The 19,026-nt window shown below is 42.3% G+C and overlaps 1 protein-coding gene across 1 annotated transcript in view; it reads right to left on the bottom strand.

Annotated features, from left to right (window-relative positions):
- The window catches only part of ANK3 (ankyrin 3), a 306,368-nt gene that overhangs the window by 114,612 nt on the left and 172,730 nt on the right, over window positions 1–19,026 (bottom strand). Inside the window, exons 6-10 of the mRNA XM_053948490.1 lie at window positions 18,735–18,833; window positions 15,311–15,496; window positions 14,735–14,758; window positions 13,421–13,519; window positions 3,370–3,468 (exon numbers count right to left, since the gene is read on the bottom strand). Coding sequence (XP_053804465.1) covers window positions 3,370–3,468; window positions 13,421–13,519; window positions 14,735–14,758; window positions 15,311–15,496; window positions 18,735–18,833 — 507 coding nt within the window. The remainder of the gene's footprint in view (window positions 1–3,369; window positions 3,469–13,420; window positions 13,520–14,734; window positions 14,759–15,310; window positions 15,497–18,734; window positions 18,834–19,026) is intronic.

Genomic DNA, 19,026 nt, shown 5'->3' on the forward strand with positions numbered 1-19,026 from the left:
AAGAATTTCTCCCCCTGAGCAGTAGACACCAGAAATTTCAAGATTTTTTTTTTTTATCCTTTCATAAGGGTACAGAAGCTTTGCCATTTACCTATAAGGAAGTATTCTGTCTTCAACAATCAATCTTTGAATTAAATAATATCATAATGTCCAAGACAAAATAACCCTATCCTAACAACTAAAAAAAAAATCTGCTTATCTCTTATATACAAAAATTCTGTTAATCTCTTAAAAAATAAGAAAAAAAAAAAAAGAGAGAGACCTCACATTTATAAATATGGCACTAGGAGACTCACTTACTTTCACATGCAAATCCCACCTGTTATCAAGCTGTGTGTGCATTCAGCACCTGCCCCTCACAGAACACACAAGGCTGGGCTCTGCCTGGGCATCCAGCTGATAAGCAGGACTTGACACATGTATCAGAAAAGACAGCCTCAGCTGCTCTTTGCCTTTCAATGCATTCAGCAGTGGTGATGCTGTTGCAAAGGATATGACCAGAGCCTTTGTCATCCTGTATTTTTGTAGGGCCATTCTATATCTGGGACATTGAAAAGAAAAATAGTGATTAAAAAAAAAATAGAAATATCTACGAAGTTGACATATCTTAATTGTTCAGCCTTGGAAAACAACATTGGGTCAGGTTGGAACAACAGGAGAGATTTAGCAGGAACATGTGTTGTGCCAGCTCGGAGCAATTAATCTTTGTTATTGAATATGAGAATCAGGCAGGCACTCCTGAAACAATGTCTTTTTTTCACCCACCACCACATCCCCCTCAGCCTTCTCTTGCTTTTGGTACCGATTTCTGAGCCCTGCCGGCGCTGCTATCCCGCAGCGGGGCGAGGCTCCGGGAGCCGCCCCGGCAGCGCCGCCCCGAGCGCACCCCGGGTTCAGCCCGGCACAGCTCACCCCGGGCTCAGCCCGGCACAGCTCACCCCGGGTTCAGCCCGGCACAGCTCAGCCCGGGTTCAGCCCGGCACAGCTCAGCCCGGGTTCAGCCCGGCACAGCTCAGCCCGGGTTCAGCCCGGCACAGCTCACCCCGGGTTCAGCCCGGCACAGCTCAGCCCGGGTTCAGCCCGGCACAGCTCAGCCCGGGTTCAGCCCGGCACAGCTCAGCCCGGGTTCAGCCCGGCACAGCTCACCCCGGGTTCAGCCCGTCACAGCTCAGCCCGGGTTCAGCCCGGCACAGCTCAGCCCGGGTTCAGCCCGGCACAGCGCACCCCGGGTTCAGCCCGGCACAGCGCACCCCGGGTTCAGCCCGGCACAGCTCAGCCCGGGCTCAGCCCGGCACAGCGCACCCCGAGCTCAGCCCGGAACAGCTCACCCCGGGTTCAGCCCGGCACAGCGCACCCCGGGTTCAGCCCGGCACAGCTCACCCCGAGCTCAGCCCGGAACAGCTCACCCCGAGCTCAGCCCGGCACAGCTCAGCCCGGGTTCAGCCCGGCACAGCGCACCCCGGGTTCAGCCCGGAACAGCTCACCCCGGGTCCAGCCCGGCACAGCTCAGCCCGGGTTCAGCCCGGCACTGCTCACCCCGAGCCCTGCCCGGCACAGCGCAGCCCGAGCCCTGCTCGGAGCAGCCAGAGCCGGCGGGAGCGCAGCTTCACCCACCCCTGACTGCCAGGAAACCTGCCCCTGCTAATGCCACCCACTGCACTGGGGAGTGGCACACGTACAGCACGAGCAGGAAGAGTTCTGCACATCCCTCCTGACCTCTGGAGAGGATGGGTGGCTGGGGAAGCAGGGGGAGCCAGAAAAAACAAACCAGTGCTTCGTGAACCACAGTCATCGCTGCCTTTTGCCTCAGTGGGAAGCTGTGCCAGACTCAGGAGCTGTTAATGCTTCTGCCCTCTTCCTAGATCCTGTTTCCTTCCCTGCCTGTATTTTTAGTTACATAAATTATCCCGGTGTCTGACCCCGAGCTTGTGATAGAGGAAATGAAGCAGAGCACGAATTTTCCTAACTTAAAGAACTAACTTGACTCCAACTATTTAAAGTACTGGTCCCTAATGATTTGGACTGCAGTGGGCCATACAAATACTTGCAGAGGGAAGCAACTAATCCCCCACCAAGTCCCTTTCTCCCTGCTCTGACCAAATGCACATCTGTTACACCACCAACCGGCGTCCCCGCCCACCACAAGGTAGAATCACACTCCTCAGCCTGGTACCCCTATGTGGCACAGAGGAGGCTGGAATTTCATTCCAGAAACTGTACCCACTGTCCACATTACCCAAGAAAAGTCATCTCTTCCGTGTTGCCCAACTAGAAAAAAACTTAAACATTTTAGAAATAAACCATCAGATACTAAAGGTAAAATAGAAGCAATAAGGAAGAACATGTGGAGAGAACAAAGAGATGACAAAATAAATTGACCCAGTTTCTGAATTCGACAGAGAAAAAAACCACAAATGTGCCTAATAAGCACTGCAGGAAATCTCAGAGACTACAGTAACCAAGCAAAAACCTGTGAATACAGGAACAACTGTAGAAAAACTATGCTTAGGTTATTCATTTCTTTTGCTTAGAGTGATTCTGAACGGTAGAACTTATACAGAATAATTCAAAATGGAAAAGGTAGAGGTGATAAATTAACATGTCAAGAAAATTATAATTGTCAAAAATGTTACTGGGACAGCTTTTGAGAGTTACCTCGCACACACAGGAGTGTGTTGGAAAGACTGCCCTTACAGCCCACAGCACCAGCACCACTAGTTCCAGATTTACTTCCAAACATTTGAACTTTTTCCTTCTCTCTCTCTTTTTTTTTTTTCTTTTTTTTTTTTTTTTGGTTTGGTTGGGTTTTAACTCCAGCAGTTAGACATAACCATATGCATCGAGTTTCTAAGTCACTGAGGGCACTGAGTTAGGTGTCAGCCTGATGGAAACCATCCCTGTGCCCGACACATGTGCTGACAAATCCCACACAGAGCCTGAGCTGCAGGAGAGTCATCAGCCACACCACACTGTGACACTGCCTGTGGACAGTGAAAGGCAAACACTTACTGCAGCTCAAAGTTACTCTGCTGGCAGTCAAATTCTGAAATATCTGACTTGAATTCTTATCTTTAGCATCCTCCTGTACATCCACCTCTACTCCCAAACAGATAAAAGCAGCTGCTAATTAAACACTGGAAAGGGAACATGGAAAATGGTTGGCTCTGAGCTTTGCCATCCTTGGTGTTTCACACACTGCTGTAAGAGATGTAAAATGTTAGTCTCCTACTGCAACAATTTCATTAAAAATAAATGCAGTGCAGCTGTAGTAGCCTGCTGGGAAGATGAATGATTTAAGCTCTACAGCAACACACAGGTCAGAGGCAATAATTCCACACAATCACTTGCAGCACTCACACTTGAGCTTACCCTTGTTTTGGCATCAATTTTAGCTCCTCGATCAAGTAGGAGTTTGACCATATTTGCATTTCCCCTTTTTGATGCAACATGCAATGGTGTGATATCATTCTGTGGAAGAAAACAACATGAAAATAAATATGCATCTGTCTTTCAAGAATTCCAGTTTTGGTTTGCTCACAGAGTGAATTATGCCCAATTTGCTAAATCATAACACAGTTTGTTTCCCTGGGAGCATGAAAGCAAAGGCAAGCTGTGTTCAACCTCACATGTGAATTACTGGCCTGATATCTCAACATACAAAAGGGTGAAGACAAAAGTCAAATTGTTGTTAGGGTTATAAGATGATGTGATTGTGCCTCAGCTCACAACTTTTGCTTAAGGGTTGAACTTATGCAATTTTACTGAATCTTAGCAATTTAATCCAGCTGTGGTTGTTTATGAGCCTGTAGTGATAAGGATTCATACTTCAACTTCACCGGCCTTGTAGGAGCCATAGGAAAATAAAAAAAACATTACATCTGCAGATCTCATACAAAAATTATGAGAGGCCAGCATTACTTATTTCTGACACATTATCAGCAAACTCTGAGAGCCTGGCAAGCACCTTCGTTTCAGTTCCGCTGTTAATTTTGCCTACTCAATTTGTTCCTCTAATGGGTGCAACACCGTGCTTGAAGTGGGGCTGCAGAGAAGTGTGTGTGCTTCCCTGAGCAGTGCCTGGCAGGCTGGCACAGGCAGGGATGCTGCACATCCAGGACAGTTACATAACCCACGCTGAGCACACACAGGCACTTCCTTAACAAGATGCAGCCAGCACGTCCCTTCATGCTCTGCTGAATCCTTTATCTCGTGGCGTATGAAGGCCACGTCCTGTATATATTTGATCATATGGAGCCAAGTGAAAATAAAAGGATCTAAACAGAGCACACAGCTAGTGTATGCAGACACACAGAATGGTAAAGGATGTGTTCCTGAGTGTTCAGGGCAGCACAAACAGCTGGCTGTGAAAACCAGCAGCCCTGGGACCCAGCAGAATGCAGCAGTGAGTGTGTGTCCCGTGGCTGGCTGAACCAGAAAGGCACCCTGAGCAGCAGGGAGGGGTATGGCTGGCTGACCTGGCTAACAGAGCCTTCAGCAGGGAACCACAGGTGAGTGGAGTGATGGAGAACCAGCACCAAGAAAAGATCCCCTCTCAGGTGTGACAAGCTGACTCACAGCCTAATCATAACACCAAGTACCTCATGCAGTTGCTACGTTTTCATTTACACAAAATTTCACTATGAAGCAAACTCACAGGTACTAGAAAGTACTAATTAATATTATCACAGAGGTAAAATACATGTTAGCAAGGTTAAATGACAGAGATCCTTTCTACAATATTCATGATCATTAGAGGATCAAAGTGATGACTGTGCTAGGGTTGCTTCTCATTCCTTTAAAAAGCAAAGTAAAGCAAGAAGATGCTTAGCACACAAAACAGAAAGTGCAGCATGTCTGGTCCTTTCAGGGAGGTAAAACTATCTGACACTTAAATTTTCTGTGAGATGGTTTTGGAAAAAAGAGTTAATTCTATTTGACTGGAAGCTGACACTGGATATAATATGGGGTCACTACATTACTGTACCAGTCACAAAAAGGACAGAAAAAAAGGGGAGAAAAACAATTATGTGGAGATACTTTCTGCTTTTTTTCTCTTCCCAGGAGAAAAGATGTTACTGAGGTCAGAGGGAAAGAGAGATGAATTCTCCTTTCCTGAGAAAAAAATGGGAAAGGAAATAACTTTTGTGTCTTCAAGTAAAGAGTACTGCAGGTAATTTAGATTAAAGAAACACCTTTTTGTACTTGCTGATGTTAAGGGGTAAAGAGGTTAACTCAGTCTAACAGACCCTAGTGCCCTGTTAATACATCAAAACAATTTAGTACTAATAATTTACTGTCTTGTACACAGAAGAGAAGCATTTTCCAAGCATGGAGAAAGAAACAGAGGAGGAAGGGACAGCATTACAAAAGACAAGACAAACACCTGTTAGAAGTCTGGAATTCATTCATCTCAATACTAAGCTGAATCTAGTGCAGCACAAGGGAGGGCATAACCACATAAGAATGTGCACTTTGGATCTATGTATTTGCCAGTCAAAGCTCCTGCTGCCATGAATGAAGGAGAGCTGATTCTGGAATAGAGGAATGAGTGCTGGCAAATACACAGCTCAAATGTAAGAGATGGCTTCCCCTTAGCAATTAAGGGTTAGGTGACACTGTTTGCTTGCAATGGGGGGGGGGGGGGAAAGAAAAATATCCACTTGCAAGCTCAAAACCAAGTCCTGTTCAAATGACATTCATATTTCTGGATTGCTACCAAAACTATTAGGACAGCATATTTCTCTCCCAGCTTCTGACAGGGGCGATCACACCGGCTGGAAATGTGAGGAAATTCTACAGCACTGAATAAGGACTGAGCTCGAGAGCTACCAAGCCATCTTTGCTCTATGTGATCACCTGTCTTTACAAAGAAACATATAAATATAATGTCTATATCACCTTGAAACCTGGAGTTACTTTTGGTTGAAAATAGGCAGCAAATTCACATCACAAAGAGATGGATGGAGAAAGATGTGATTGCACCAAAAAAATTTTGTGAGAAAAACCAACGACACACAGCTTCCCTGAAACAATTAATGGAGCAGGAGGAATCAAGCAAATTAAGCTCAATATGTCCAGTGTAATATCTGTCCTTATAGATGACAAAAGAGCTCCTCTTTCCTAGGAAAGGGCACTCATTCCCTTGGAAGGAGTTTGCAGTTTTTGTTGAACTTTACTGTTCAACTTAACCTGATCAGACAATTCATAAAAAAATGAAGGGATGAAGGATTAAAAACACTTTTAACCTTTTTCACCCTTAACATCTCAGGAAAACACTGTGAGGAAAAGAAGGGGGAAAAAGAGAGGGGACAATTCTCTATTCAGAATTTAATTTTGCTGTTTAGCTATTTAAGCTTTTACTGGTAGCAAAGAATGTGAAGTAAGAATTCAGCTGGCTGAGAGTTCTGACTCCAAACAGATGAAGGAAGATATGCATGATGTGAATACTTGAATAATTTTACACTGATATTCAGGCCAAGACACTTGTCTTTGGTCAATACTGTGTTGTCCCAAGTGGTAAAGAATCACAGCTAGAAGTTTCATGTGTATGGTCCTTCCCCATCTCTCATGTCACAATTAAGAACGTGAACTGAGAAGTGAAAAAACCTCAGACAACACCATCATTAATTTTTCTGATGACAAATCGTAAAGCAAGGAACTCAAAATGGAGTTATTTGTACTTGTCACAAGAAACAAGATAAAAAAAGCTTCATAATATGTGCAACTTTGGTGTTGTTCATTAACACTAAAACTGTGGTATCAGCAAACAAAGTAGCCACCAAATGTAAGGTTCTGAATTCTTCAGTGTATCAACAGCATCTGCTGTCTTTTCAGTCTATTTTTATCCGTTTGATCTTCTATAAATTTCTCCCTTTGTTCTTAAGATAGAATAGTAAATCAGGAAATTTTTAAAGATGTTTTCCTGCAGTAATAAAGCTGAAATGCCTTCCAAAAGTTCCTAAAGTTGCCATTAAAATATATGCTTCAGATCTAGAGCTCCTGCTGGAGTGCTGCTTGCCCTTGCTGTTGAAATATCCAATGCTGGGTAATGTCTCAGGTAGCCCCCTTCACACTGAGGTCCAATTTGTGAGTTAATTAATTCTACAGGGAATATGAAACATGACTGTGAGAATAGCAAGCTAAAACTATGGGGGAAATGGTCATAGGATTATCAACTAGAACACAGTCTTTCCTCTCCTTCTGGGCAGATTTCCTGGGACAAGTGACCTGAAGCACTCTGAGACTGTACACAGCTCAAATGCCATGGATTAGGTGCATGCAACTTTTTCTACACTTCACAGCATTGTGGATGGTGGTTTTCCCTTTGTCTCTCCCCACTGCCTGCTGCAGCCCACCACCCCCTCACACAGGGCTCGTGCCTTCCTCCAGAGCCACACAACAACCACAAATACGATGAGAGAGCAGTGACCTGCTTTTAGAGTCAGTGGCCTTTGCTTGTGCCTGATCAGAGGGAACACCAAGCCTTTCCAGCTGCAGAGAGCCTCTCTATCTATAGCTTCACAAGAAAACTCAAAAACTTTTCAGTTATCTTGTGTTGAGAAACGAGCCACCGAGCATGTCCCAGCTGAAATGAGATCAGCTGCCCTGTGACACACAACATTATCCATCACAGCAGTTCAGAATGGCTCCTTTCTGCTACAGATTAGCCCCATGAATGGTTAGGAAGTCAAGGAAAAAATAGGGTTAAAATCATCAGTGTGCAAAGTAGATCTTACATGGTTCCATTTTAATGCATTTAGAAAACCAGGAACTCCCCCTGGGTTTCTGGTGTGCTATGCTGTCCTACGAGATTGCCTCTTTCTCCCATCACAGCTGGAGTCTTACAAGCATAAGGATGCTAATAATAACTAAGAAAAGTAAATGTTTGAACTTATAGCTTCATATTGGGCTCTGAAATGCACCTTAAAGGAAGGCACAAAACAAAGGGAAAACCTTTCCTAGTCATGTGCTGCATTGATTTAAATGCTAACTGAGCAGCTGATCACATCAGGACTGTGAAAACTCACTGCCAGTCACATGGACTTGGCATTTCTTCTTGCTGCCAATGAGAGAACTTACCTCCACCTCTGAGCTCTCCCAGCCTCTCAGTGGAGTGCAGTTTTAATCAGAAAAATTACATTATATGATTTCAAATTTCACTTCCTTGATTTAAAACAAACCAGAACAGTTTCTTACCAAAATGTTCAGATTAACTTGGAATTTAGTGAGACAGTTCTTCTCACTCCTCAACTGAGAGCAAACTCTAGGAATAGCTTAATATTGACACAGAATGTGTGAGTAAGACAGAAGCTGAAAACAGCCAGACTGCCATAACAGAAATTTCTTATACAGTCTGGAAAATCCCTCCAGCATTAGAGGTTTTTAAGGAAAGAGCATAATGGTGGTTTTTGTATACTGGAATTGTCAGCAGCACCACTGCTTTGTTATTACCACTATTACCAGATCCTGGAGGTATGGGAAAATTGCGGTGTGCATTTAAAGAGTCTCACACGCAACTATGCAACAACATCAACCTGTTGTATGTTAAAACACTCAATATCCTCCTCTGTATTTTTCTGCAGTTCAGAACTGGAGCTACAACACAGCAGAATTCCTACAGAGAAAAGTCTTATATTCTAGTAGCAGTTACTGGGATCACTGAGGCTTGAATAGATGTTCGAGAAATTAAAGATAAAAACACACAATCAGATGCTTTCCAGGAAACCCTCAACAGTACACAATTTCCCAGCTTTTTTCCTTCTCTTCTTAATGGTAGTAAGACTTACATTGTGCTATTTTAGTTCTTGTGTGCTTATATACTTAACTTTCCTCAGGGTTGGGATGTACAAAATGAATTCTAGAAGAAAACAAGGAAGACTATAGGAAGGGGCTTTATGGCAAACTACCACTGGGGAAACAAAGATGTTTTTCTCTTATGCCACTGTCACTTAGATATTGCCTGCTCTTTTTGATGGGCTAATGGTGTTCTGCTTCTCAGCCTCAGGGTCATCATTAATGCATGTTGTCCTCACACCACCCTCAAAATTACCAAATCCTTTCCTAACCTTCCAGTAAGCAAACTTTCTGCAGGCAAAGCCCACACTCCCAGTGGAACTGAGATCTCCTCTATGATAAGGAGTGCTGTGGATCAGGAAGGCTTTTCCAGGGGTAGATGCAGTTTTATGGCACAGTAATGACCTCCCTCCCATTTGCTTTGGCAAGAAAGATACAGGGACAGGTCATCTTCACACAGAGGATTCCCTGGCTACCTCCATCTTCTGACTTGCTCAAGCACAGATCTGGGGGTCACAGAGGTTTTTCTCAGCTGTTGCTCTGGAAGCTGCAGAGAATTTCATCCTTCCTTCCGTTCTAAGCACTGTTTTCCTCAGAGACAGGTGGAGCTTCAAAGGCATTTTGCTCACCTGAGCTAAACATATCTTTCCACTGGAAGATCATCTCAGACAGAAGAATGCTATCTGAAGACTGTGTGAACCCCCAAAAGATAACTTTTACCTAAATATAATTCCCAGTTTATTCAAAACACCTTCAAAATCATTAAAACTCTAGGTAAGACAGTTTGATTTAAAGGCACAAGTGGCTGATAAACAATTGTTTTAAAATGACAGGAATTAATTTTTCCTGTTGAAAAAATGATAAAATAGATTCAAAATAGATTTAAAGGCATCTGGCTACCTTTCAGTTTGTAACTAGGATTCATCACACCTCTCCTTATCACTGTCAGCTAAGAGAAGGGTGCCTGGAGGTGTTGTAATCCTTCAAAGCCCAAGCAGTGACTGCTTTAAAGTGTTCATCTGGCTAAGAAAGGAGGCTGACTTCACCCTCAGTTACCCTTTATTCTCCTCCTCCAATTCTTTAGTTTCTGTGTGATTGTCTCCCAGTTAAGCAAGAGGGGGAAATGGTGATGCAATATTTGAAGTATTTTGGAGAAGCTGGGCACATGATAATGTACTACAGAAAAAGGATGATGAGTAGTCATAAAATGCCTGCTACCCTGCAATGCATACCCTGCCAGTAATTGTGACAGGTTTTCTGTTGAGTTTGAGCCCAAGAAGTCGAGCAATTTGGAATGATTATTTTTGCTTTGTTACAAAATGGCAAACATCCAGCTGAATAAGGAGATTTTGTTTCACTTGGAATGAGGTTAGGATGGCTCCCAGAGCTGCCTCCTGTTTATAGGTGGAATAAAACGCATCACAGGCTGATTTACTGAAATTATTTCCATCCATCCCAATGGGGAGTTTGCTGTGCCACCTTCCCTGCACTTGCAGCAAGGCAAGAGGAGAAAGCAGGCACAGAAGTGCTAATGCAGCTCACGGGGAGAGCTGACATGGCATCAGCCACTCGACTGCAGAAGTGCAAACCTGCAAAAGCAGGTACATTTCCAACCCCCAGCCTCTACAGTCAGCAGGTACAAAGGCTGGCAGGCACTGTGACACCTGTAAGAGCTCCTGGAGCTCTGCCTGTCCCCTGGCTGCAGTGAAAGAAGGGACCAAGGGAATATGTGACAGCTGAGAGGCAGGCAGGTGTGTACCAGCGGGGCTGAGGGAGCAGCTGCTGCTGAGTATCACTGGGGACATCATTTCCTTACAGTACAGCACCACTGCTCACTCCTGCCCACACAGAGATCCATCAGCCAGCTCATCTCTTTCCTTGCCTTTGCTGCTGGAGCCTCTTCCTTCCCTCAGGCCTCTTGGAAACTCGCTGGAAACAGCAGCTGAGCTCTCCTTTGCCACAGGCCTGCCCTCCTTTTCCTTACATCCTTTCACCAGCTCTTCATTTCACCACACTTGCCCTTGGCCTTAGAGCTCTGCCTCCATCCTACACATCCATTCACATTCCTCCACCTTTCCCCACCCTGACTACACCGAGGGTGGCAGATGGCTATCTGTCACACATTTGTCTTCACACTACCCTGCTCACACAAGCTTCTTTTGTTACCATAATCCTCTTCTCTTCTTCAAACCTCTCCCTAGAATTCATACTTTCCTGAAGAGTTTGTACATAAACTGAGAGATAGATAGGTAGTGTTAATTTGTATTTATTTAATAAGAACAAAGGAAAAATGCACAACGTGCATTTGACACCCTATCTTAAAAGTTTGAATTTGCACTTCTGAAAGCTACAATACATGGTAATATTTTATTTGGGTTATAGCCCTTCCATATCTTTGCTCTGTTGCTCATCTCACATTGTCAGCAACTCAAATAAGGGCCTTTCCTTCAGAGAGAAGACAGCAGACTGTGGACAGCACTTGCAGAAATTACAACAAGAGGCCATAAGGTGGCAATGAGCAGGCTGTACCTGTGGGTCATTTTCAGTATCTGTTTTGCAATTTAGGTAATCAAGGATCAAGCAAGGGCTCTGCTACTCGGTTCTGATAATTGGAAGTGCTCTGTTAGCCTACAAATCCACTGCTCTGCCAGAACCTAACCCATCCTCCTGTGCAGTGCTTTCTTCCCCTGCAGCCTGATAAGCACTAAAGAGCAAAATTCAACTCCATATTACTGTTATTTATTCTACAATTCTTTCTGTCACAACAACTTTATCTAGATTTGCAACTGCCTCAGAGTGGAGATGAGCTCTCTCTCTCTCTCTGGATGCCCCCACCCTGTATCACAAGCACAAACAAGAGCTCAGTGCTCCTTGAGTCACAGCGTCAGCCCACTGCTCCTTCAGGCTGGTGTCACTGCATCCCCACTTCCCCAGCCATCCCAGAACTCTGTCTCCCTTTGATGAAGACAACTAATGGAGGCAGAATTTAGAATGTCCAGATATTGAAGAGGAGGCAAGAATGGCCTTTTTACTCTGGATGTGCTCTCCACAAGTGCTCTTAATCCAAAATAGAGCTGCTGAAGCCTAAGACTCATTATTCTATTAAAACAAGCATAGGCAGATGGCATTTAGTGCACTGCTACTAAATGCTGCTAATTGCTAATGTAGTAGCATTGCTAATCCCTAATCTTGTTTCTGAGTGGGAAAGAGTTGACCCAAGACCCCATTTGTCTTCCTGGCTTCTGTGATTAGGGCTTATCAAATACGCAGTGCCAAAGCCTGGGAAGGTATGAAATGCCTTAATACTCTAATTGGGTCAGTTAAAGGACTTGGAAATCAGAGGTCAATGTTATCAGTAAAAGCAAAGCAAGGGGTTTGCAATGCTTGTCATAAAAACTTTTCTGCATGTCAATATGTGCCTTAACTCAGAAGCATTCAAGTTTTTACCTATACAAATATCTAAAGTAGAATACTGCAAATTCACTTTTCCCTTTGTGCAAATGCTCTAAGCAGTCTTGTAGTACTTTTCCTCTTGAAAAAGTCATAAACATAACACATGATCAAAATCTCAGAAGAGGAGCTGCTGGATAATCCATGTGACACAATTCCCCTCAGAAATACAATCTTGAATTTACACTGGACTTTTTTTTTTATACTTTTTTTCTAGTTTAATTGAAAGATTGTTTGAGAATCTCATTAGTTATATTCAACATTCATTATTGAGCAATTATCAATTAAAAACATTAATTACTTTAATTTAATAGGAAATATCTAAATTTCTAGACAACATTTATTCATGGCCAATTTATGCCTATTTACATCAGTGTTTACCCTCACTTTGAATGCCTCTTGTTCCCTTGATTTTACCTCTCTATTGCCCTGGATCACCACCACATCTCTTCCCTGGCTTTGTTTGGGTAAGGTTTGGTGAGGCAAAGCCTTGCAGAGCCTCAGTTTGTTTTGTTTGGGGGTTTGTTTATTTATTTACTTGGTCTCATGCCTGGCACCACCATCTTTCCTTGCTCTTCATACTGCACCCCTATCCTTCGTGCTGTATCACTATCCATATATGTTTGGGTTTTTCCCCTCCTCTTCCAGCTCTAACTTCCCTCTATTGTTTCCTGTCTTTCTTCTGCTTACACTATGGACTCCACTCCTAGGTCTCGTTTCATTTCCTACTCATGCAGTTTCTCAGATTTCCTTCATGAATCACCTGGCTCTCGTGCATGCAATGGAAGCACAGATGCTTTCTTCACCACTACACCTGATGTTCACTGGAAGCAGCTGCACGGCGAGGAGAATTCAGCAGGGACACATCACTCCTGCCATGTGTCACAGCTACAGGTGGAAGCATTTGTGTCGCTGGATCCCAGCCCACCTTTTGCAAGGCTGGAACCATGAAAACAGCAGCTCCTTTTGATGAAAGCAGAAGTTTTGGGAGGTGAGGTCTCCAGCTCAGGTTCGGTTCAGCAGCCCAGGGAAAGCCCCTTTACACCAGTGGTAACAGAACAGCTCAGCCAGGTCGGGCCCCCTGGCTGGTGAGGGTGATGTGCCTCTCACACCTCTGTGCAAGAAGTGTTGCCTCGTGGTGACAAAGCAAACTGAGCATAACTGACTCCACACTTACCCTTGCAGTGAAGTCCACAGCAGCACCCCGATTTAACAGCAACGTGGCTACATTGATATTCCCATAGTGAGCAGCTATGTGGAGGGGAGTGAACCCACTCTGCAAAAAAACAAAACAAAACACAACCAATAGATACTTCTTAAAAAATATTGCACTAGCACTCCACAATTCATGGCACATCACTGACAAAAGCTAGTAATAGGAGCCTGTTGCAAGTCACCACTCCAAATCTGTACTAGTTTTCACTGACTGATGTTTATTTATAGTATCTCAGAGAATCTAAATAAAATCACATTGCTATGCAGGAGAGAAAAAAATTAACATAATTATTCTAGAAGAAAAGAAGTTGAATAAAACTTTCAGTTATTCCAGGAAAACAGCAGCAAAACATTTGAGTATTAAAGCAATGATCTAACTTTTATCAGAAATTAGCTTCTAACCAGAAAAATATAGTTATTGGTATTATGTCAATCTTGCAAGTTAAACCTCTTAGAGATTCTTTACAGAAGTTCAAACACAAGTCATTTAATGACACTTGCTAACTGATTTTTATAAATTCAAAGTAGATGCAAATGAAAATAACATCAAAGACTATTTTAACTTATTAATATGTTTTTTTTTCCAAGGGTTAGCACCATAAGGACCAGTCTCCCACTGTGGGCAATCACACTGGGTTATGTTCAGACACCACGAGTTACCACCCTAATTAAAAGACATCTTACTGATAAAATTACTTCAGCAACTGATTTTCATATTTAAGTAGTTTTACTTCCTTTTAAAATAATGCTAAAACATGCAGCAATTCCATCAGTCCTGCAAAGTATGAAACCTTATGGGAACTAGATGCATTTCTAAATTGTTAGCAAGCCATGCTAGCTGCCACTGCCTTGCTTTGGGAGTTTTGCAGCTGTAAAACCACTCTCAGATCATTCTATTTGCTGACACCATCAAGGTAAGTGTCATGCAGAAGCCTAGAATCAGACCTGGATGCACAACATGACAGGGTTGTCTGCAGCTCTTAAAACATCCGATAAACATATGCTCCATGAGAATCCCTGAAAACTCCATCTCTCGTAATACGGCCCTTTTGTGATGGCAGTTAGTTCCCAAGAATGCTTCACTCTTACTTTTGAACCCTAGTTCCAGCTGCAGAGAGCCCTGGTCTCTAAACTACAGTCTTCTCTAGCACATGCTACTTCATTTCATCTAAAGCAGGTGTCTATCCTATAATATGCGATGCAGACAGGAGGGAGAAATGATGCAGCAGCACTAAGTCATGGAGGAGTGATGATGCATATATATATTTATATATACCTCTGTTGTTCTATTCACCATCATCTAGGTTAACACATTTGGAAGCAAAGAGGGGGAAAAAATGAACGGTTAGTCCACCACTGGTGACATGGGCGCGGAAAGCTTCATGATGGCTGCGTGGCATGGCAGCTCGGGTGGCAGCACGCCCGGCACACACGGGAAGCCCCACAGGGTGGAAGCCGAATGAGCGAGTACTTTGAGTGCTAATTGTTACATGTTTACCAAAGTTCTCCAAGTAGCAATTGCACAGACAGCTGATCAAATGGCAATTGTGAAGTGCCTACAGCTCACCACTGCTTTCAGGAGTGGCTCTTATTTCAAAGATAGTAATTCAAATAATATTTTGTTTATTATTTTCCATTTGCAAGGTTTCTACAAGAGAAATTAACCCTGATTTAAACAGAAAGGGAAAGGGGGTAAAAGAGACAAGGGAGGCAAATCAAACGTTGTTCTTTATCAGGTGTTGGAGGAGAAACTTCTGTGTAACTGCAGCAAAAGAGTTCACACCGAGGGACATCTCCCTTGGGTGTGGTCAGCACCTGACAGCATCAAAGCTCCTTGCTTTTCCCAACTGACCTTTGACTCCACGTCAGCATTGTGGTCGTTCTGCAGGAGCAGAGCCGCTGCCTTCGTGTCGTCCTTGCGAGCCGCGATGTGAAGGGCAGGCAGGCGGACTTTCCCCTTGGTGTCATTTTCCAGCAGCAGGGAAACCACCTGGTCGTGGCCTTGCTGCAAAGCTACTGCCAAAGGTGTGAAACCATCCTGCAACACACAACGGGCTCAGTCAAGGCGTGCTCCAAACCTTCTGCAGGGTGGGAAGGGGGAGCGGAGACATCTCAGCCTTACAAACAGAGCTGGCCCAAATTCAACCCGGTGTAACATGGTGCAAGTTAAAAGCACCCTGCAATGACCCTGAAACTGGAATAAAGTGCTGGTGAACAAGGTTCCAAATACTCAAAACACCTTTCTGGCACTCCAGACACAACATAAAATTGTAAGACACAAATGACTGAGACTCGAAGAAAAAAAAGCGTGAAATTACTCACAAACTTACAGTTAATTATACAGATATTTATGTAAGTGCTTAATTATATAAAAAGGTATAAAAAGCTGGAATATGAAAATTACAATTGCTAATGATGTCTCAGTAGTAAATTATCATCCATTCCTTACAGATTATAATCTACATTTTTATGATTATCTTAAATAGAGCCAAAGAACTAAACAAACCAAAACAAACAAAATGAGCTCTATCCTCTAACATATTTTATATGTAGATTTAAAGTATAATAATTGATCAAGAATACCACATTCTCCTAATGTGATGTTCTACTACAATTTCCCTTTATGAAAATGTATATAAATTGATAGACAATACTCTTACAAAAAGAAGTTATTTCCTTTCAGATTTGCTAATAACCAAATTGGTAGAGGATAAAAAACCGGAAAAACAGAAGGTTTTTATTTAACAGATTTTAGAGCAGATTCCTCAAACACATAAAAAGTACAGTCTGGGGTTTATAACTTTATGTTTTAATTTTAATTTTATGTTATGGATTCTTAGAAAACTAAAGAATGAAGGAGTTGTCATTTACATTTTGCTTTGTCCCAAATGTCTGTCATTGCATCCCAGGAGCACATCCAACTTTGTCCAATAGCCATGAATCTCAAAAAATCACAAAGGCAAACTACTTTGGATATTTATTTATTCAGTTTGTCTCCTGATGAATATATCCAAAGCCTGTATTACCAAACCTTATTGCATCTTAGCGAGCAAACACGTTCTTTCACTTTTCAACTACTGCTATCATGGTGAAACCATGTAACTGTGAAATAAAAGTGCAGCAGTGACAGAGAAAGGGGTAAATCCTCACTCTGTGTCTACAGTGCAGAGTTGAAGCGTTAACTTTTTAACTCTTGGAATGAAAAGTAATGTTTTCAAAATGGAATTTCTCCCTCTAGCTTCAAAACAAAGAACACCTCAATCTAGGATGAGAAACAGGAGGGATCCTGAAAAAAAAAACTTTTTCAAAATTTCTAAGGGGAAGAAAATCCAAGAAAACCACTGAAATTCCTGGGTCCTAACAAGCAATTTCCACCTCACCCTCCCTGCCCCCTGAGGAGTTTCATGCTGATTTAAGCAGGTTTCCCTGCTGCCTGCAGCTCCCCATCCTCCTGCAGCAAGGGCAGGGCACTGGGCTGCAGTCCTGGGGTGAAACAGCCACAGGGCCTTGGGGTGTGAAAGATGCTCTGCAGCCCAGAAGGCCAAAAAGCCACCCTGAGCATCCCTAGAGAGGGCTCTGGCAATATTGCTCTACTGTACATGCAGAAATGCCTGGAGAAACCCTAGAGACCTTGGCTTCCTGCTCTATTTACACATCCCAAAGTCCAGCCACTTCACAGAAAAGTGGTGCAGACACCCACAACATCTTTTCTTGTAGGGAAATAGAGCCAATTATTTCCTTTAATTGGATTAAAACACAATGATTAAATAGTTAAAGAATATTTAGCTAAATGGCAATCCTTTAGTTACAGAAGTTTTTGCACTTAGAATGATAGAAAGAAATCAGATTTATAAGAAAATTTGAACCAAGAGAAAATAAGAAAGAACCCATAAGCAACTATCTCAAACAAGGAAGGCAATAAAGGTGCCATTGTTTTGTAGTCTGCTATTTTCAAATAAATTCTCCAAAGACAAATTTAGATTGCACCTTATCATCAAGCTGAGATGGAAAAAAGCTCAACCTATACTGACATACAGTGCTCAAGGGAAAAACAATACCAAACAAAAAAAACCTAGTACCCCTTCAAAACATTTTCTAAAATATCTTTTCAGAAAATAATACAGTGGTAACAATTTTCAATTAATTTTCCAGATGTAAAGTACTTTATTTTAGTATATTTTGACTTTCATATCCTTGAGCATTTCCAGAAAGTGTTTCTGATGCACACTTCAAGTTATAACTAACATATAGTGATTTTGGAAACACTGTTCTGATCCATTAGCAATTCATTTTCCACAGTGGAATACGGAATAAGATTTCCTTTCTACACCATTTTATAGTGATACTATCAGGTATAGGTGGCAATAAACTAATTGTGCATTTCATATTTTTCAAAAACTAGATCTTTTTCAAATAAGCATTATTTCCTTCATGGAAACAGTACTGGCAGAGCAATTAGAATTCAATAAATATTAAAGAGAGCACATACTGAAGTACCTTTCTATATTTTGGTAGCAAAATCTTTGTAATAGGACAACTGAAAATTCACCAGTTTCAACACCTTTCTCAATGCCATACATTCACAACTATTAATATTTTGTTATTTACTTTCCTCACAGGTTGTCTTATTTGAGTGAGAATTAATTTTGTATTTGAGTTAGAATTGCTTTCTAAAGAAAGAAATATAAAGTGTTCTTCTAGAAAGATCACAGAACACCTTCAAGGGTGGATCCTGCATCTTTGTCAGCTTGAAATTCTCCCTGCAGCACCAGGTGGGGTAACTGGGTGCCACAGAGAGGGTACGACCATGGTAATGAAGCACTTCAGGAAATGCCCCAAGCCCCAAGTAACCCTGGGTTTTCTCTGATATCCCAGGGCTGGTCCAAAGCACAGGTGAACAGTTGTTCTTGCCTTATGGCTGCCACCCTTCTCATTGTTCACTATTTTTAATAAGAGCACAGAGAACTTTTATATTATACACACAGCTTTCCTGTGTGAGCACTTAACCTAAAAGATTAGCAGTTATGACTAAGAACACATCTATATTTAGAACTGTCTCTAGTTAAAGTAGGTGGTTTTTTTTTATTTTAGAAATTGCAAGAGACAGTTTAAATTGCTGAAAAGCCCATAACTCTATTCATTAGCACACTTCACAGAGATAGCTTTTTATTCGTCTTTAATTTTGTATTGAAAAGACTAGTTTGATATAAGCTGGCAGAAATCATTGCTGAAACACATTTTGCTTTGTTCATAAAGTGTCAAATTCAAACTTTTACCTCTGTGGCAAGGCTTTGACTGGCACCATTGTCAAGAAGAAACTTAACAACCTCCAGGTGGTTTTCTTGGGCTGCCATGTACAATGGAGTGAAGCCATTCTGAAATATGAAAACAAGAGTGTAAGCACCCCACAAACATTTTATACATAAACAGATCTGCCAAATGAGGGAAGATTAGGTGAAAAGCAAAAAAACTGTTTGCTCACAGATGAGTTAATGGCATTATCTACACTGGCTTAAGTGAAGATGGGAGAAGGGCAATATTATTTAAAAGGACACAGAAGAATTTTTC

This window comes from Vidua chalybeata, chromosome 8 (genome assembly GCF_026979565.1).
Source record: "Vidua chalybeata isolate OUT-0048 chromosome 8, bVidCha1 merged haplotype, whole genome shotgun sequence".
NCBI lineage: Eukaryota > Metazoa > Chordata > Aves > Passeriformes > Viduidae > Vidua > Vidua chalybeata.